At 50.4% G+C, this 20,649-nt stretch overlaps 1 protein-coding gene across 2 annotated transcripts in view; it reads right to left on the minus strand.

Annotated features, from left to right (window-relative positions):
- Positions 1–20,649, minus strand: part of ARHGAP22 (Rho GTPase activating protein 22) — a 31,525-nt gene that overhangs the window by 2,852 nt on the left and 8,024 nt on the right. The window contains exons 1-6 of one of the 2 annotated variants that reach the window (XM_026050287.1): positions 16,765–16,964; positions 11,867–12,074; positions 10,138–10,270; positions 7,204–7,277; positions 5,533–5,654; positions 2,887–3,787 (exon numbers count right to left, since the gene is read on the minus strand). In XM_026050287.1, coding sequence (XP_025906072.1) covers positions 2,887–3,787; positions 5,533–5,654; positions 7,204–7,277; positions 10,138–10,270; positions 11,867–12,074; positions 16,765–16,885 — 1,559 coding nt within the window. In that variant the 5' untranslated portion in view covers positions 16,886–16,964. Of the gene's footprint in view, positions 1–2,886; positions 3,788–5,532; positions 5,655–7,203; positions 7,278–10,137; positions 10,271–11,866; positions 12,075–16,764; positions 16,965–20,649 lie in introns of those variants that run through there. The other variant, XM_026050292.1, reaches the window with a different exon arrangement.

The following is a 20,649-nucleotide window of genomic DNA, read 5'->3' on the forward strand; positions in this document are numbered from 1 at the left end:
CCAGCTGCCCCTGCACAGCTCCAGCTGCCCCCAAACAGCTCCAGCTGCCCCCGAACAGCTCCAGCTGCTCCTGCACAGCTCCAGCTGCCCCTGCGGCGCTCCAACTGCCCCTGCGCAGCTCCAGCTGCCCCTGCGCAGCTCCAGCTGCCCCTCGCTGCCCTCCAAACTCCGTTTGTTCCCACAGCCCACACATCTGAGCTACCCCGGGACACGTTTTTACCACTAAATTTTAGGGATCCACTTCAGCGGCCACACCAGCTCTCCCCTCTCTGAACTGCATACGTTCCCAATGTTTACTGACTTTCTACATACAAAATGTAATAGTTGTGTCCAAGATACTTGCAGTTTCTTGGAGACCTAGGTGGTAAACCTGAATTACTGAAATTCAAGAGAAAATGCCTGGTAATTACACTAACCTTGAGGGAGAAATGCTCTGGAACAGACTGGTTACAGGAAGGCCATAAAACTTGCCTCCCTCTGACTAAGAGAGAAAAAATGGGCACTTGATAATGATAAATAGCAGCTTTTCCATCAGCAAGTGTTCTTTACCGCTGCCCCGGGCAGGTACTGACTTTTTCCCTCTGCTGCTTTATGTGCCAACAAAAAGCTCACACATGCCCTGCTACGCAGGCTGAGTTCTGCACACCACACAAGCACATGTACAATTGTAAAGGAACTAATTATTACTTTGGGGGAATAAATTATCTTCAATAAAATAAAGGCAGTGAGGCATTTTCCTACCAAGCTGCCTCCCTTCTTTACTGGGCTGAGCTCCTGTCTTTCCACACGAGCTGACTTTTATGCTGCCTCCAAAGGAACATATCTTTGCACATATAAATGGCTGCACATGCACTAAAGACATTGTAAATTTTTTTGTGAGCTAAAAAACTTGGCTTGAAATTCTTAGTCTTGACAGGAAGCTCCTTAGGGCTGTAATCCCGAACAGCTGGAATCATCCTGTTCAATACAAAAGGGCAGTGATTGCATCTCACCTGTTTGCTCGTTCAATGAAATAATGGAAATATTCTTTCATTAACTGCTCTGCTTTTAGCTGTCCCGCACGGTGAGGCCCGGCCGGCTCCCGGCCCTGCCCGCAGACACAGCAGGGCTGCCGTGCCCCTTCCCGCTGGCGGCAGCGGCCGGGAGCGCCCCAGGGCAGGGATGGAGCCGCGGGAAGGGAAGGGAAGGGGCGCGCGGATGGCGGCTCCCGCCTCGCAGCCGCTCGGGTCGGGCCTGCACCGAGTCCGCGTGTGCCCCGGGCGCGGGGCAGAGCCGCCGCGTCGCCCTCGACCCAGCGAGCCCCGGGCAGTGTCCTCACGCGGGGACCACTCCAAGGCTCTCGGCTAAGGAGCGGGCTTCATGCCCAGCCTAGAAGAGCCCAGCCTGAGGAGGGCTGCTCTCGTCTCCGCGCTGCCCGGGGGCGAGCAGGACTGCCCTGGGGCTGGGTTCTCCTTCCCGCCTCACGTACCATGGGCAGAGAGATGACAATTCAGACTAGAGCATCCCAACACAGCTTTTGAGAGATTACTTTAACAAGAAAAAAGTGACAAACTTAGCCTAAAGCAGTCCCCACAACCACTCGATACTGTGCTGGGGAGCCTTGCTGGACACCGCAACACATAAATGCTACCACACCATTGCTAACATAAGAAATGAATATCACATTAACACCTTAATGGACAAAAACGGCCCAAACTCAACTACTGGCAAGGAATGGGACTATGGCCCTTCTCCAGTGCTAAGTGGCAGGACAGTAGCCCCAGGTCAGTGATGATTATTTTGTATTGTAATCACAGAATCACAGAATGTTTAAGGTTGGAAGGGACCTCTAGAGATCATCTAGTCCAACCTTCCTGCTCAAGCAGGCACACCGACAGCATGTGGCACAGGGCGGCATCCAGGCGGGTTTTGAAGACCTCCAGAGAAAATAATAATACACCACCTGCCATGAAATCTGGGGTATTTCTGTATATTAATGCATATCTAACCCTTTTAAACAATTATATTGTAAACATGCTTCCCTGAGAGTCATTCTGTTAAGCACTGAAACACACTAAAGCAAATGACTAAATACAACTGCTACTGTTAATACTCTCTGCTTCCTCCAGCCCTGCCCCCTGGTTATTTAGCAAGTCAGCCAACCCTCTCATGAAAACTGCAGGGAAGTTTTTGGAGTGCAAAGTCAAAGTACCACATCAGCAGTTACAACTGCAGGAGTACAGCGTGGGGCAAGAACTGCACGGTTCAGGTATTTGCTGTTCAAGCAGCACCTTGACTAAGTGCTGCCTGTAACTGGAAGCAGCCAAAGGCTGCAGGGGCGCCTGGAAACCCTGCTTTGGTTCCCAAAGCTCAGTGCAAAGCGGCTGCTCGCAGCGTTAGAGCCGAGCTGCATCCCCACCACAACGAAGGTGAACAATCACTTTCCTGGAGGAAGGTTTCCCTTGGAAAAGCAGCGTGAAACCCTCAATCTCAGACTGACTAGACACAATTTGTGTTCCTGCCTGAGCCAACACAGTTGCTTGCTAAGGTCCCTCCACCCTAGCCCCCTATTTCCTCCTCCCACAGCAGGTATTTGCTGCACTGCTTCTCTCAGGAAACTGGCACAGAGCAGCCTTTGGGCCCACCTCTGCTGTCCCTATTTCCACTGAGAACACAGAATGTGAAATAATGGAATTTCCTGTGTGATGGAAATTCCATTTTTGGATACTTTCTTTTGGCAAAGAGAGGGAAGTTGGATTCACGGAGCCATGGGGAAAGTACAGATCAAGACCTGCTGTCACGTAACCCAAACTCTGGATCTTAGCATGTCAACCACATGGCAGCCCACACCATGGTCAAAGAGAGGCAAGGTGAAAGAGGACGTCTTATCCCTGCCGGTGACGTTACCTTTTGATACTAGTCTCGTACTCAGTCCTCTGTTTGCTCAGTTCTGCCTTTAGCTCCACCACCAAGCTCTGTAGGGCCCTAGAGCACTTGATGGTGTCTCTGGAAGCAGCAGTGGGGTTGCTCTGCTCACTGCTGCTGCTGCAAGCTCCGAACCTGTCCATGCTGTTCTCTAGATCTGCAGTCTTGACCTCGCTCTGAGACAGCGAGCCCTGAGTTACCCACTCGGTTTTGAGAGAGCTTAAAGCAGAAGAGTCACTGGCCCGACAGGCCGGGCAGCTGCTGACCGAGTCCACCACGGAGATTTCGCACGACGACGTGGACCACGTGGTGCTGGCCATGCTGTGCGTGCTAAGGGAGAGGCTGGAAGAAGGGACGTTGTCGTAAGTGGAGAGTCTCTGGGAAGAGCAGGAGTCTTTAACCCGCTCCCCAGAGGCCGTCCTGCGGTGGCCTCGCAGGGAGTACAGTCCGTTCATCAACCAGTTCCCACTGGAGGAGAGGTTGGGGATGTCTAGGGAGGAGCTGCCCAGCTTTGGGCTCGCCGACCGCGCTCCTTGCTGCCGGAGGGAGCACTTCCACGGCGGCAGTGTCTGCCCTCTCTTGCTGGGGCTGGCAGCAGCCTGGGTCTGCCTGTTACCACGTTCTGCAGGAGTGGTGCTCCCCGCGGGTCCAGGAGCGGTCTCTGCTGCCCCAGCACCGCGCGAAGGCAGCTCAGCGGCGCCGGGAACACTGCTCTCCGACCTGCTGCCCTCGCCGTCCTCCTCGGAGATCCACTCCACCGTGCTGCGCTGGCGCACGGGGCGCATCTCGAGCTGGCTCCCCGGCACCTCTGCCTGAGGAACGGCGAAGATTCGCCCCTGCTCGCTTATGAGCACCGTCATCAGGTGCTGAACCAGCGAGGTGCCTGTGGGGAAGAAAGAAAAGCAGGAGTTTGATGAGACATGAGGAACCTCAGCACTCATTTCCTCTCGAGATGTAAGGAGCTCCCTGCGAGGCAGCCGGGGGTGCCACGTCCTGTCTGGGCTTTCCAGTCAGGGCTGCAGGAGACGGGGCCTGTGCCCGTTGCTGCACATGGGCCACAGCAAGGATGCAGGTGTTAGTACAGCTCCCCACTGCAGCTGTAAAGGCAGCAGAAATGATTAGTAGCAAAGACAATAATGATAATAATCAGGACTCCTATAGGTGGACATGGGGAGAACACACTTTCACCCTCACCTCTGAGGGGCTTGGAGCTAGTGCTTGCTAAATAATCAGAAATCTTAACTTGGACTTCCTGCTACATCTTGAGTATACAGAGGAACTCGGAGAGATTATGACATCTGTGTGACACATGCTGCCCTATGCAAGGGGAAAGAGAGGCCTTTCGTGCCATCCATTTGTGGACTGCTGTTCAACTCAATTTCTGGAAAAACACTGCAGTTTGAAATGAAACAGAACTCAGGAGGAAGTCTGATGGAATACAGTCCAAGATGACAAATCACAAATTTCACAGATCTGTTACTGAGTGTAACGTAAATGCAGCCACCCAGACATGTGCTGGGTGGGAAAGGAGAAGAGCAGAGCACCAAGCTCCTCACACGCTCAGGGACGCGCTGGTCCATGGCTCCTTTGCTGTTGTGGAACTCAGAGCAGCCAGGAAAGCTCCTGTGTGCTTTGTTCACAAGAAACCCATGGGAAAATAGGGAATTTTAGTACAGAAGCTGGCTTAGGTCAGAGAAGCACAAAATGACTGAGAACAGGTTCTTCAAGAGTGTTTGACAAAACAGGGTGTATGACAAAACAAAAACAGAGATTGCAGTAAACTTTGAAAACCAGCTCGTAAGGACCTGGTCTGCTGGAATCAAGGATTTAAAAAAGAGAGTTTCTCTACAGAATCAATGTTAGGGCCATAGCTGAAACTACCTCACTGTAGAGAACAACCAGCAGATTCACAAGTTGGGCAACTGGATAAACAAGGAGCTTCTCATTGCATTCACATGTAAGAAGCAAACACACAGAGAGCTCTTACTGCCATGTACACCCAGAGAAAGGAGCTGTCAGTTTTTCAGCAGTAAATCAGACCATTATAGACTAACAGAGGATACCGTTTATCAAACCTAATACAAAGTATTTTCTACAGACAAGAAAAAAAAAGGGGGGGGGTAGATTTATTTCTTTACACCATGTGATAACATCTAAAATTAATGGTGATTTTCATCTTATTCCCTGGGTTCTGTGAATCTCTATCCCATATAAATTCTGCACGGAATACAACTCTTAAGACAGTTACGGTCTGTGTAGCCCTGAGAACACTGCAGAGAAAAAACAATTCTTTGTGAACTGGATTTCCTTTGCAGGAAGCTGTTAAATGTAGTCAAATGCACCAATATTAAAGTAGTTTGGCATTTGGATATGATCCTTCTGAACAGCATTTCAGTTTTCCTTTTAAAAACAGTAGGTTCACAGAGTGTTCCACGTAACTAACAAAAACCCAAGGCACCCCCATGCAGCAGAGATGCTCCTCAGATCCGTGAGGGAGGATCTAGGATAGGTGAGAGGGGGCGACAATGAGATGATACAGCTGCCAATGACGACCTTCAACATGAGATATTCCTGTAGCCTCAAACAAGCTTCAGAGCTCTGCCATCTCACAACAGGAGCAGCACCTACCTTCCATCATGGTTACTGGATCTTCCATTTTGGGTCGTAATATATTTGGTCCAAATACTGTAGCCAGGTTCTGGACGCTCATCTTGTTAACACTGGAGTGAGCCTGAACTTCATCAAGGAACCTTGAAAAGCCCCCCCAGGAAAAGCAAAGAAAGAAAGGAATAAATAATTAAGCCTGACACACCAGACCGTAGGCTTTTGGGGGCAGGAACACTTTCTGTCCATGTTCAAACAACCCCAAATTGATCCTGAAACCCCAAGCAAGGAACTGCTGCAGGTCACCTACTCAGTAACAGCCACTAATCCCTCCTTGTGCATGAACAAGAGAAGATGTGATGGTTTCTGCCAAAGACACCCACCTACGGGGTATCTAACTGTCCGCTGGGAATGAAAATACAGCTTTCCACCTTTCTGTAGGAATTGTGCAGTTACACAGGGTGGTTTCAGCCAGTTTTCATTCACGGGTGGAACAGAAGAAAAAAAAAAGGTTTAATTCATCTCCTCCTAGAAGGAGCCTGTGGGAACAGTTTAGTTTCCCACATCTTGCTAAATACAGACTAAGCGGTAGCCCAGTGACTCTGGAGAGTGCATCAGCAGGCAAATACTGACACAGTGAAGTGCCTCTCACTCTGTCAGTACCTCATTTCCTACATTTCTGTTCCTCTTTGGATGGCTGAAGGGTTTGAGGCCGTGAAAAAATCTTGTCATTCTGCACTGCGTGGCTGCCTGCGTTTCCAGGCGTGCTTGCTGCCCGGCCTCTGCGGGCATCCTCACGGTTGGAGCAGCCTTGTCCCGCGACACACACTGGGCTGAGAGCCAAGAACCCCCAGCTCTTGTCTTTGCTGAGTTAAAAGCAATCCTGCCTGCCTCTCCTCCCACACCTTCGCTTAAAACACGCAGAATGATATTGCCCGACAACATCCATTCACATTTTGAGATACTCGGATATTAAGACAGAGGACCACTGAAGCACACAGGCACAAGAATCTTTTGAAATTATCAAAAACAAATCAAAAGCATTGTCTACCTATACATTTGTGAAGGGGTTGACATCTCTTGAATAAGCCATGGGCTCCACGTCAGTATCTGGTGCTTGTTAGGTATGTGCACATCCCATGGGGGATAGAAGGGCCCTGCTTCTGCCATGGAGGACGGGAACCCACAGAGAGCTCACTGCACTAGATCCAGGGATAACAGGCCATTCCGGTGCCAAGCCACACTCTACCCCACACTGCAAAACTGGTAGAGCCAACAGAGGCTGAGGAGCCCCTGGAAACCTCAGTAAACCTCTGAGTACCCCAGAGGAAACCATTCCCAACACCCTTCCAAGCACGACTGGAGGCAAGACTGGCTATTTTGGCTGTATTTGCTACTCAGGTTTGGCTGTATTTGCTACTCCAGGTGTGCAGTGTGTGGAACAGCTGCCTTTCTCCATTAGCCTTTAGGAGCTTCCCATATAAACAACATTATTACTGTCATTAATGCTCACTGGCCAGGCTGAGGGTGACAACAGTTTCCCTCAGGCAGGCTGCACATCTACCCATACATTTTATAGGAGCAGTAAGTTCTGTAGAGGTGATTGCTGAATATTCAAATGTTCAGAGAGAATTATTTGTACATTGGATTGAATTTCTTGGAACAATGACTTTTGCAAGTGTTAATTTCACTTACTTGCATATGTATTTGAGAAGGTTGTAATTGGCTTGGGGCAAATTCTTCACCTGTTTAACCAGTTCCTGGGTTCCCTGAGGGACAGAGAAAACAAGAAGAGTTGTTGATATGAAGATGTTAATATGAATTATGCATATTAATCTGTTAATAAATGATGAAGGCTTGTGTGATTGCACTGCAGTGCTAAAATGTCCTATTTACAGAGTCAATCCCATGGACAATGAGCCACAGCCCCGTGAGGATCTCCAAATTATTTACTTCAATTTGCAGTTGTTTTGAGCTGCAATGTACTTCACAAAAAGAGCGTCGTACATAAAACTAAGAGGTATCTGCATGAGGAATGACTTGAAATCCAAAAGCTGCTAAAAATGTCTAAAAATGTTTAAATGCTAAAAATGTTTAAAAGGGTGGATTTACTGCTTTTTAATTCTTCAGGTTCATGGCAAAACCATGCCAGTTTTAATAGCAGCAAAAATAGATTCACCAATAAAAGACCATTTACTTTTGGAAATATCAATCTGCTTTTCTGAACTTCTGGAAAGGAGGACTTTGAGCTGGTCAAGCTTACAGAGCTAATCCTCTCCTGAGTCTTATTCTGGAAACTAATTTATTCAAATTCTGAAATCAGGATGGCATTTTGTCACTGGATTTGAGGTGCTCTGAATTAAAATACCGTGGCCCCTTTAGATGGGAGAGACGGCTTCGCTATGGGAACTGCAGGCAGATGAGAACAGCTGAAAATATGACCTAAAGGCAGAAGATTTTATCTGAAATAACTTTTTTAAAAAATCTAAAAAAACTATTGCCTGGTCTGTGTCACTGAGGAATCACAAATATGAGGAATCACTGAAGGCGTCGTTGGATTCATCGAGGTACAAATGCCTGCCAGGTTCAGAGAGCTTTCTCTCCTGCAGCCACCTCAGGAGCATTTATCAGCCCGGCCACAGCCCTGTGCCCGCTAAGCGCCTGCCCTGGGAGCCACACAGCACCAGCAAGGCACAAACTGGAAAACTTCTCATCTTTTTTAATTTTTTTGCCTCTGATTTTTGAAAGCTTACCATTTTCTGCTGAAAAATAAAACCACATTTTTGAGTTTTTGAGGAGTCCTTCACACAGGAAAAGACAAGTCCCGTCCTGCAGGCTGGGTATGACTTTACACCACAGCCTCTCGGTCCCCACCTTCCTTTCCAAAAAAGTAGACAGACCTTATAAGGTTCCAGATTTTTCTGAAAAAACAGTGGCACCAGCTTGAAAGGCAACTCTGCTATCAGCAGTGCTGTGTTTTATAGGCTTTCTTTCCAGCTATCTAGTTCTAGCCACCACCTTTCCATGCAAAGAGCATGCAGTACAAGTCCTTCCAGCCCGGCCTTGCTCATACAAAACCTGGACGTTGCTTCCCAAACAGCTGCAGCCTCCAGGCAGAGCCAGGCATGGTTAATGAGCTGAGCAGTGACACAGGTCTGCCCTGCCTGGCACCATCTCTGCTCGTGTGCAGCTCTGCTTACAGATCCTACATGCATGTCCTGTGACCAAAACGAAGCAGGTTCCACTGCCTCGGAAATGCTGCTGCTTCTTGTGAGCCCAAGAGGGACTCTTTGGGTTCTGCTGCCTGCTGCACAGTGCCTTGCAGTGACCTGAGCTCAACGAGACTAAGGAAATGGGCAGCTTTGGGAGCTAGTGAAAAATTACTGTACAAATTAAGAGACAGCACGAGTGAGCAGACACCCTGACGCGGCTGTGTCCAGGATCCACCCTGTGTGGCACCGCACTTCATCATGTGTTTGCTCTCCCAGAGCTGGCCAGAGCACACGCTGCATGAGCACAGACAGGCTCAGGCAGTAACAAAGCTGCCTTTTGCCCACAGAAAGGGGCACGAGCAGATTCACTGCCTTTGTGCCCACAAACAAGCAAGGATCCTCCTCTTACAAGGATCAACAGGGACTCACCTTCCCCAGAACTTTGGCCACTCGCACTAAAGGTGAACCCCAGGCTCTCAGTAAGGAACAGGTTTTTATAGACCCCACTAGAGACAGAGAGAAGAGCACACACTTGAGGCCACACACAGAGAGGATGGTAGAACTGGGCCCTATGACTTCCAAGCCCTCAGGCCTCTGCTTGTCTCTAGGTCTCACCTCTTTAGTGTCTCTAGGTGAGACCTAGAGACAAGCACCTACCTACCTACACCTGCAGTAGAGCTGACACCTCCCTGAACCTCTGCAGAAGGTGGCACAGTCCCACCCAGAGCACAGCAGATCCAGCGCACCCTGCAACCAGCAAACACCAGCTCTAATATCATCATGGGGGGAGCAAGACGGATGGAACAGATCCATCAATCACACTGTAAATCATCTGCTCCTCCCAGGAAGGGAATCAAAATCTCCACGATTGCCACAGGGTTGGGAGGTTTTTGTCAGCCCCTTCCCTTGCCTGGAAACCAAGCAGAAGTTATCCCAGGAAGGGTCTGGCAAGGCGTTCATAGCATCATTTCCCCCAGTTTGGGACACCAACACAGACTGCCCTTTTATAGTGCCTTTCCTCTAAGAAATTTAGCTTCTAATGCACCAAAAACTGGGAGTCAGAACAAGCTGTTCTGAAAACTGAAACTGAAAGAAGTGACTTCATACAACTTGCTAATGGAGCAACAGCAGAGCTGGGAAAGGACCGCAGGTCTCCTGCATCTCTTACTAGTTATGCTACAGAACAACTTTGTCCGGAAAAAAAGTGCAGGGCTATGAGATTTGCTTCGAAGAAGCTCCTGCCTCAGGCACAGGCTCCTGCCTCATAATGCACAATTCACAGCTTCAGAAAATTTCAGAGGAAGCTTCCAAAAAGCTTCTCTTATTCTAAATCCAGGCTGAAGAGTGAGAAGAAAACAATATTGAGACTTGGGAGCACCATCAAGGTAGGAGGAGGCAGATGAGAAGAACCACTGACCTCTCCCTCGTCTTTGGAGAGGAGCTGTCCACAGGAAAGGAAGTCTTCGTATTTGGCAAAGGGGATGACAGGCTCGGGCAGCTCTCGGAGGTAGAGCTTCAGGAGGGATGCCACGGTGTGAACATCTGTGTTGCTGCAAGGAGAGAAGAGGGGAAAACATGGTTAGAGCCCTCTGCAACTCCATGGATTGCCACCTTCTGGAAGGCCGGGGAAGTCCCCTTTTGGGGAAAGGGACATGCAGGTAGGCTCCTCTGCCACATGCCTGTGCTAGACAGGCCAGACTACATGGTGATGGTGGAAATCACCCCTCTCCCACACTAGGAATGCATCAGGGGCAGTACTGGCAGCAGAAGGCATCATGAAAGGTTTGGTGGTGCTGTGGTTCCTCAGCCACCATGGAGCAGGAACATGGGTGATGATAGTCCAGGCCAGGACACTGTGATCCTTGTGGAGCTGACAGCTCCACACGCTCCTGCAGTCCCACAGAGCCAGGTGTGAGACAGCAGCAGGGGCTCTGCCCTTCTCCCCTATCCCCTCGGTCCCGGGGAGCACCCAGCTCTGTGTGTGACACGCCACGATCTCAGGGGCGCAGCTGCTTCACAAGGAAGCAGAGGCCCCCAGGCCCTCCCTCCCTTGGCATTCAGCCTGGCCCCCAGTCTGAGGGACTCGTCTCCTTCCCTGGCTGGGGCTTCTGCTCACTCTTCCATTATGCTGGGATATCACAGCTTTTCTTTTCTCCAGGAATTGCTCTTCCTGCTCTTATCTCTTCTTCTTTAAGTTGTGTTAGGGTGTCAGATGTACCTGTCCTTCTTCTTCCATTTCCCTTTTTTTTTTTTTTAAATAGTAACCAATCCTGCTTCTTGCTGATGCAAGATACAGGCCCAAGGAGCTCAGCAGGGCCCCTTGAAAGCCACACACCCACCTGAGTGAGACTCAGGTGAGATTTATCTCTATTTAGCCAGTGCAAATAATGGTGCTTTCTGCTTTAAGAATGATGGGGGAGGTTCACTTATCTTCATGACTTTTATCAGAGCAAAATGACTAGTTAGATAGAGGCGAGACAGGAAAGTGAGATTGCTAGTCCTGATGAATTCCCTCTGTAGATACCCCTGCTCCAGAACATCTGTTTTCCAAAATAACTTCATTCATTTCCCACATGAATTGAGACGATTCTAAATCTGAATGAGAACATCCAGACACTTAGCTTAAAAAAAAAGACTTTGGTTAAGAAAGGATGAAGTGAGACTATTTGAAAATTCAAACTTTTTTCATTAAAAATATTTCTAAATATTTGAATTCGATTTCTAAATATTTTCCAGTTAGGCAGCAAACACTGACTGTGGTTAAGAATCACAGAAAGGAGGTATAGGTGGCCTGGAAATGAGGTGAGGGAAGATGCAGATTTCTTTTTCCAGTGAACTCTAAGGCTATTTTTCCAGGTTGAGAGCAATCAGCACGCTGCCCATCGCAGCAGAGCCCTCCCTGCAGCAGAGGCACAAGGAGCAAATGCAGCCCGGGGCCTGAACGGTTGGGCTCACGTTTCTCCTGCTCAAGCACTGAGCCCAGTGTAGGCTACAGCACTTGGCATCATGCGGGTGCAGCCTCCAGGAGTGTTTTGAAGAGGATGATGATGATGTGGAGCACATCCAAGGATCAGGGCCACTCCGGCTCCTTTCTGTCAAATTGTACCTGCCCGAGGTCAAAGGGCCCGAACGTGGTGCCAACCCACCTGTCGAAGAGGGGCTTCTCGCCGCAGTCGAAGGAGTCCTGCAGGTCCTTGACGAGGTTGGCCTGGCCGGGCATGCGGAAGAGCCCCTCCTCGGTGAGGCCGCGCTCCCGGATGAAATCCACGCACTGCTCCACGAGCAGCGGGGCGAGCCGCTGGCCAAACCTCCTCTCGTACTGCACCGTGTCCTCCAGCCGCTGCCCGAAGATCCCTGCAACAGGCACCAAGAGAGTCCTGCTGTGAGCTGCAGCTCCCCAACTGCCTAAGGGACAGGGTGAGGGAGCGGGCACTGCTCCACCACATGATGGAGTTGCCCCCAGAGGTCCTGTCTTTAACACTTTCGAAAGAATAAAATGTTTTTAAAAAGAGGCATAATCACATGCTGAGCATTTTGTTCTGTTTAAGAGTGCTCTAACCTCTGCCCTAGGTCAGTTTTCACCCGTTGTAGCCAAACAAGACAAAACAGAAGCAGCATTGCTTGTGGTTATCTGCAGCTGTGCAGCTGATGTGGCACGGAGCGAGTGATTATGCTTCCCGAAGCTTCTGTGCCAAGGCCTCCAAAACAAAGGCTGCCCTGACTCTCCAGGACATAATCACTTGTGCAGCACCCACCACATGGCCAGGACACAGCCACCCCCACCAGCTTGGAGCTGCACAGCCCAACAGAGCAGATGAGAAGCAGCCTGCCAGGGACTTATTACCATGACAGAAAGCAGCTGTCAAAATCTGAGCTGGCTGTTGTTAAAATCTTCCAGCATCCTGCATGCTTTGGATTTCTATTTATTTTCCTTTAATTTAAATCAACCAATAAAAACTTGACAGGGAAGAAAAACGTGGTCTTGGTTCAATCTGTGCCTCTGTGGGACTGCTCCAGCTAAAATGCTGCTGGGGAAACCTGCTCTGAAAGCTCAACTGCAGCAGCCTCCAGGTGTCGAGGAGACAGGGAGGCTGTCACCCAAGCTACCACCAAGTATCTGAAATGAGATACTCCATAACTGTCAGAATCCTCAAATCTACTCCATTTTAAGCACAATCAGACCATATCAGAAAGGAAATTGTATTCAAATATCACTCAAAGCATCAGGAAACTTTCCATTTGTTTCAATGAGCTTTGGATCAGATAGCCCTTAATCCAGCAGGTCTGAAAAAGCAAACAGCATCATCAGTTAGACCGTGGAGTTAGATCTGGAGTTAGACCGTGTTCACACTGATGCACATGATTGTACCAGGGCAGAGGGTTGCTTACTTCCTAAAGCAATTCTTTCTTACCTTCCTGCCAGTAACCACATTTTCCATTTTTATTTCAGTGCTATGTTCAGGGGAGGCTGATGACTCCTGGCTGGAAATCTCCTAACCACCATTCACTGCCCTCCACGGGATAAATCCCATCAAGTCAGACCTGCTTTCTGCATTCCGCCCAACCCTGTTAAACTCTTGCTGAAACAAATTTTCCACCAGCCTCAGTGTCAGTGCTCTGAAAGCAGCGTGCAAGGAGGCTCCCAAGCCCCAGCCCCTTCCCTGCCAGTTGTGATACTGCAGAAGACAGAACCTTTCCCTGCACTTCAGCCTGCACAACTGCATGACAGAATGGAGCTGGAGTCTTGAAGGAAGTTCCCTCCGTATCTTAATGAGATGCTGTGCCCTGCAGCATGGGAGTGAATTATCTTTATCCCTGTAAATGCTGGTTTTCTTGCAGAGCAAAGTTCTAGTTTCTAATGTGTTTATGAGGTTTCAGAGGTGGGTGTCTCTGAAGTTACCTTCTGGGGCAGGGAATCTCCCTGCTTTTGCCCAGATGACTTCATCGTCTCCCCACGTAATCCCTGTCGTCATTAGAGGGCAGAGCAAGGCAGCACAGCAAGACTGTGCCCAGCTCAGGATGTGGGACTCAGCATTGCCCAGGGCATGTAGAGTGATGGGTGGCTGTGAAAGTACCACCTTTGCAGCCCACTCGTCTCAAAACATCTCTATCCAGAGGGTATCTGAAGAAGTGAAGCCTGCCCGTCCTCTCTGCTGAGACTGCCATCGAGGGACCACCAGTCCCTCAAAGCTTCATTTCAGAGCAAACACAAAGGAATAATTCAGGTTGCAGGAGCTGTGAGCAGGCCCCTCACCTGCCCCACCAGCCTCCAGCTATTCTGCTAACAACTCTGTCTCCCGCTTCTGCCCAACTGCCCGCTTGTCCCCAAGCCACAGTCCAATGCAAGTCAAGGTGCTGCAGCATCAGTTACAGCAAATCTGGGCCAGGCTCCAAGCTGTGTGCCCTAGAGACACACGGAGGTTAAGGAATGGGACTTCACGCTACATGAAGAGGGAAGGTTTGGAGGTTGGTTACATCCTTTTCTCCTGGATAGAAACATTAGTCTTGCGGGGTACCAAAGCACTGCAATGCTCTTTTACCACAACACCCCTCGCCTCCCCATGTTCACACTATTTCAAGCACATAACAGCAACAGCCATGAAATCAGGACTGACAAGAGCAAGGACGAAGCTGATCTACCCCAGATCCGTGTAAAAGGAGCTGGGCAGGCGCAAGGCAGGAAGGATCCTGCGCCACGGCGCGTGCGGAAGGGCCCTGCGGGGCCCAGGGTGCTCCCAGCCCCGCAGCTCTGCCAGGAAAGGCCCTCTGGCCACGGGCAGCAGGGACCAGGCCAGCTGCCCTGGCAGTCCTGCCCTGCTGCGCCAGGCCCGTCAGGGCAGAGCTACGCTTCCCATTTCAAACCTCAGTCCTAATTCTGCAGGGCAGTGCTAGCCAAAGCTCCATGCATTGCCTGGACAGAGCAGGGCTCCCAAAACACGAGCGCCGACAGCTCTACCCTCCCTCGACAGGTCCCTTCCAGCACCACGTCCACTACAGCTCTGAGCTTTGTCTTCTGCTCAGCCCCAACCCTAATTCCTGTATGGGTCTGTAAACAAGATGCTCCAGCAGCTGCCCCAGTCCAAGACCTCTGCTAGCCCACGTCTCCATGCAGCCACCTCCTTCCTTGGATAGTTCCTCTCCGGACACCCTCACACTGCAGCTCTGTCTTCTCTTCCTCTCAACCTCAACCATAACCCTCAACTTCTGCTTGTGCTGCTACACCTCTGGGCAGTGAGAATGATAGGGCTAGGGCTTATTTTAGTTTTAGAGTCGAAGTATGAAGTGGAGGAGGGCTGCCAAAGACAAGCAGGAATGCCAAGGGAGCTGCCATTCCCAAGGGAGCTGCCATTCGTCTAGGCAGGGCTGTGCACCTCATCTATGGCATGGAAGAAGAAACAACACTTCAAAGCTGCTCTCCCTTCTGGCTCTGTGCAGGGCTCGTGACATGGGGCTGCCCCAACGCCCCCAGCTCCGACTGCAGCGCGGGGCAGGACCGGCTGCTCCGCGAGGAAACGCCAGCGCGGGGCCCGCGGCTCCCTCGCGCCTGCGGGGCTCGAGGCACAGGCCTGTTTTTAATCAGGGGCCGGCAGCCCCGGCCCAACTTGGCAGCGCTCGACGAGCCGCCTGGACCACATTACAGCCTTGTTCTTCCTTTAGGGGAAGGGGAGCAAGTGCCATCCAAAGAGAGTCTCCAGCAGGGCTAGGCTGGAAGCAATGCCAAAAGCTGCCAGCAAGCGAAGGGTTAATGTTCCTTGTTACAGCCTTATCTAGAGCTAGGCACTGTTGTTTGGTTTCAAAGCGGGGAAGAGGAAAAAAAAATGCCTGGGACCGCATCCTTAATCTCAGGAAGATTCAACAGATACCAAGCAAACGGGCTAGCAGGGCTGCAGTTTCGCTCCTCCTCTCCAACAAACTGTCTCTGTTCTTTAAAGATTTAGGTGGCTCTTTGTGGAAAACGCGAGCCAGGAATGATGTACTGACTAAGGCACAGACAGGCTCTCTGTCCTGGCCTGAATAGCTCACCCACCAGCTCCAGGCATACAAAGTCTATACATTCAGCTATGCCGTCCAGACATGCAGTGGGCAGAAAAATATATGCTCCCTGCTTAACTTTTCCCTCATCAGAGCCCTGATTTCAACCAAAATAAACTAAAGACAGAGATGATGGAGTAAGTCCTTGAAGAAGTTTTCTTCACAGAGCAGCCAGGGGACTCCGTAGGTGCTTAAAGCAGAAGCCCACAGGCACTCAGGCCAGCTGTGCACATTAACACACACACACACACACACGCTGGGAGATGTGTTAACACCCACACGTTAGGAGACGTGCGGCAGGACGGCGCGGCGCGCACCTGGCTGCCGCCGAGCGGGACGCGCACCCCAGGGCGCCGCAGGCTGGCGGACGTGCTCACCGGCTCATCCGCTCGCCCCTTCCCGCCACCTGCCCCGGCCCCGCTCGCACACGAAAGCCGAGGGGAAAACCCACGCAGGGGGGCAGGACACGCAGCCCTGGGCTGCCCTGCCCTCCCAAGGCGCGTGCCGTGCCCGGTGCCGCGGCGGGAAGGGGAGCCCCGCTGCCCCACGAGAGCTGCTCTACGGAAACCTGGCAGTCCAGCGAGACAAAGCAGGCACGAGGTGGCAAAGGAGCGACAGGTGATGGGGAACCAAGGAAATCACATCAAGGGACGTGCCCGAAGTCACACAAATGAGTCTGTGGCAGAAGTTGGCATGCAGGGAGCCCACTCCCCACAAAGAAGAGCCTTTGCACAGACTCACTCGCACCCACACGTACGCACTTAAACGCTCCGGGTGAAAGCAGACACAGACACACTTTCCCCAAACCATCATTAGATGGTAGGCTGGAATCTGACGATATTTTTGGCCACAGACTCAGTCTTTCTCACTCTTTCCCATTCATAAAGACTGCTACTATATTTAGACACTTAGCCTCTGCCTGAGCATTCCTAAGTCTCAGCTCACACGTCTGCTTTTCCTCCAAGACAAGGAAACCGTAACAAACTAAAAGCTCTGGAAAATCATCTCCTACCTCTGGTTCTGGTGCAGCACTCCGCTACATGACAGGCGCTCAGCTTCAAGCAAAAACCAGGCAGTGTCAGACAGCAGGAGCGGCAGAAAAAGAAAGTCCTGACTTCAGGCATCAGACACATTCTGAGTCCCAGCGCTGGCAACTTTCCATTCACTCGGCGCTACGGAGCGGAGAGCAGCCGATCTGCCCTGGGAGATAATCTCAGCAGCACATCTGGTCTCAGCTCCACAACTCGGCATTAATTATGACTTGTGCAGAAAGCATTTGAAATATCCAATGAGATGCGGAGCTCCCAGGCCCCCTCCGCCACGGGAAGGAGAGAGAGGGAGACAGACAGACAGGCAGGTAGGGTCTTGCCCACCCTCGAAGCTGCTGCCAAAGTAAACAGCAGCTAAGTATGGGTCACAAGTTTTAACAAAGGCATCCCCCACTGGCTCTGTAATATATTCATGCTCTAATTGCTTGTCAGATCTATTCCTGATAGCTGGAAGAGTGGAGCAACAGTTGCTGTCTGCAAGCCACACTGGATCCCTTCCTGACAAGGGCAGCGCTGCCTGCGCCGCCGCCAACCCGATGTCCGGCTCCGGCCTTGGAGCTGCTTGCAAGGAACTGGGAGCAGAGAGCTCGAGCTGGAGGGAAAGTCCCCCCTCCACCTCCTCAGCGCCCTCTCAGACATCTCCGCAGCTCCGCAGCCTCAGATGAGTCCCAGCCTTTCATCTGGAGCAGCTTTTTTCTCCTTGTGGCCTCACCTCTCTGCAGAGAACTGGCCTGATGGTGCAGGGCCCAGCTAGGTGACTGGTAGGGGGGCACTGAGGCAGCCGGTCCCCGGGGCAGTGCCCGGTGTTGAGAGAAGCCTCCCGCTGCCCCGGGCAGTTTTGCAGCCGTCAGCAACGGGTCCTGTTTGCAATGACACTGAGCTCGTGCGGCTGCAGATCTGCAGCTGCCAGGCCCCCCGCCCCAGGCTGCAGGGGAGCTTCACAGTTCTGGCCAGCTTCATTCCCCTCTGCAGAAATGAGTGAGTTTTGTCCCTGTCTGCAGCTGCTCGTGTGCTTCTAACATGGAACGCTCATGTCTGTGGTCACCACACAGACCACACTCCCCCGAGCTCAGTGGCCTGGGGGCACCAGCTGCCTAAGTGCACTGTAGCTCCACCTGTGCCACAGAGGATGAGTCAAGCTTTGAGATTCCAGCCATCAAGACAGCTCTGTTCCTTGACTCAGGAAACCAGAGAACAACTCTTCATTTCGACCAAAAAATTGAAGAAATGACACCTCTCACTACAGGTAAGGACAGCACCAGGGTTGAAGGCTCCAATTCTTGAACAGTGAGTTGGTATTTTAGAATTAGATACGAGAAGCCCAAACAATATGCAAGATAATATTTAAAACCCAGACAGAGATTCTTAAAGAGAAGGTGCAAAGGAAACCCTGGATACCCTTCACCCTTGCGCTGTCCTCCTGCCGTGACCACAGCAGGTTGGGAGAGCTTGTCCGCAGCATGAGCTGCTGAGCAGGACCCAGCCCCTCCTGGATGCCGGACAGACCTCAGGGTTTCTTGGCACCACTGCCTGGATGAGGCCTCAGGATGTTTGGGGTGTGAGCCCAGGAGACAGCAAAGGCAGGTCCTTATTCTTCCATTCACTTCTCCATTTCTGTCTTCCATCTCTCCAATCACACAGATGTGAAGGCGTCTAGTGAAATGGAAAGTCAGATTGTTTTAAATGGATCCTTCTGTCCTCAAAGGGCAATTAACCTGTGGAATTCACAGCTTCTCTGTGGCCACGGCCACAGCGTGATCCAAAGCACAAGTAGATGTCACCATGGGTAAGAATACCATGAGTTGCAAGAGAGATGACAAAGATCATGTAAAGTCTTGAAGGAATAAATGCATCCTCTGTGAGAGCAAAAGGCAGGAGGGGTAAATTCTTGCTTATATGAACATCACAACTAAAGCAGAAAGTGTCAACTGCTTCAGAGTTGCTCCCTGCACACGGTGACTGCAGCCACAGCCACCCTGCAGGAGCAATACAGGCTCCACACTGAAAGTCTTATCTTCTTAACTGAGACAAGTCTCAATCCTTTCCAAAACATTACATTGAAAATCATGGCTTAGGCTACTAAATATGAGATTGAAACAAAAATCACAATGCATACATACATACTGGGTGCTTATATATATATATATATATATATATTTGCCTTTTTTTTTAATTTCTAGGTCATACTTCGGTAAGGCTTCACCTGTCTCCCTGTTTCTTAAAAATGAAATGCAAGACTGCAGCCTCCAGAAGTGCTCCCGATACTGCAAGACTAGCAATAAATTCCAGAGTGTCAGCCACACTGCACAAAACCTGTCATCAAAACTGACACCCAGAGATCTTCCCCACCCCTGTGCCAAGGACAGAGGGGCAATGGAGACAGAGCTCCCTCTTCTCCAACATGACTGAGGATTTTTAGCTGCAACGGCATCTGCCACTGTTTGGTCTGTTCTTATTTTCCTAAGAGAGAAAGTAGGTTTCTAACACTGTTAAGCAAAAAAACCTCACGTGAATTTGCTGCTTGGGAGCTGGCGACATTTTCTTCCCTGGTGCCACTGTGTGGAGACGACTCCCAGCTCTGCCTTCGTGAACGAGCAACTCCACAGTTGTTCTGCTGCAGGTACCGGAGGAGGGAGAAGCATCCTGCCTCCACATGTCCCTACAAGCCTTGAGACTAACTGGAAAATTCACCGAAGCTCCTGCAACCCCTGAAAAACCAGGAATGCTTCAGGCTTGGCATCTAACTCGGGTCAAATTCAGTCTTGAATCTGGCTGCAGCAGAGGGGAGTGGTGAACCCACGTGAACCCAGAGATGCCTCCCCAGCTCTGAACAAACCTGCTGGCTGGTAGAGCTCTAGCACACAGGCTGCAGGTATTTTTAGACACCAGCTTACACATACTATTAGCTAACATACAGATGTACTCCAGAGGATCCGCCTGAGGATGTTCCTATCCAGGAAACTGCTTTGCCTATTTGGAGAGAAAGGCCCTATCCTCAAAGTTAAAACCAGAACTGAAGTTCCTTAGCTTTCAAGTAAGTTGAACCTTAAAAACATTCCTCTCTTAATGCAAACACAGGCAGCTGGAACATCTCCCTGCATCCATCAAAAGCTGGCAGTGAAATGGCTGCAGGAAGTCAGCCAGGGCTGAACCTGGATGGAAACCCTTCAGCAGGGGCATTCCCTCGGGCAGAAGAGCTCTCTTCCACTCATCCGCTTTCTCCTCTCTCAAACATCTCAGATCCTTCTCCGAACAAAGTGATTTCCCTGCGTCTTGCTCCTGTACTTGGCTGGGGACTCAACCTTTACTGGTAAAACGAAATCATTTGAGAATAAACAGCCTTTGCTAACTGACTGGTAAATCTGCAGGCTCCAGGTGGATAGGTCAGCAGATAGCAGTGTTCACCTTGCTCTTGCAGCAGCTTCAGCCTAACTTGTATGTGGTGCTTTGCCATCTCTCTGAGACATGTCAGCAAAGAAACTGTGTGGACAGCACTGTGAGCTACCCTGTAGTGGACTCTGCCCAGCTTATGCTCTGAACTGAGATTATAACTGTTTGCTCTCCGAGAAAAAGAGGATAAACAGACCTAAACATCACTTAACCACAGCGTTCTGAATCTGGAGCCAAACCCACGCGTTTATTGGTCTATTTCTCTATAAACAAAGACAAGAAGCTTTTGGAGATCAAAACATCAAGAGCACCAAAAATGCCTTTTAATTTAGCAAGCAATAATCTGAGCAAACGTGTCCTGGAAAGCTTCTTTCTACCCACAGCATAAGAACATATTCTGCAGAACTCTTTATTTACTGAGTTCTGCGCATGCCTGTCATCATTTAACAGAGACCTTC

Source organism: Nothoprocta perdicaria, unplaced genomic scaffold, assembly GCF_003342845.1.
Source record: "Nothoprocta perdicaria isolate Ctin4 unplaced genomic scaffold, notPer1 scaffold_110, whole genome shotgun sequence".
Classification (NCBI taxonomy): domain Eukaryota; kingdom Metazoa; phylum Chordata; class Aves; order Tinamiformes; family Tinamidae; genus Nothoprocta; species Nothoprocta perdicaria.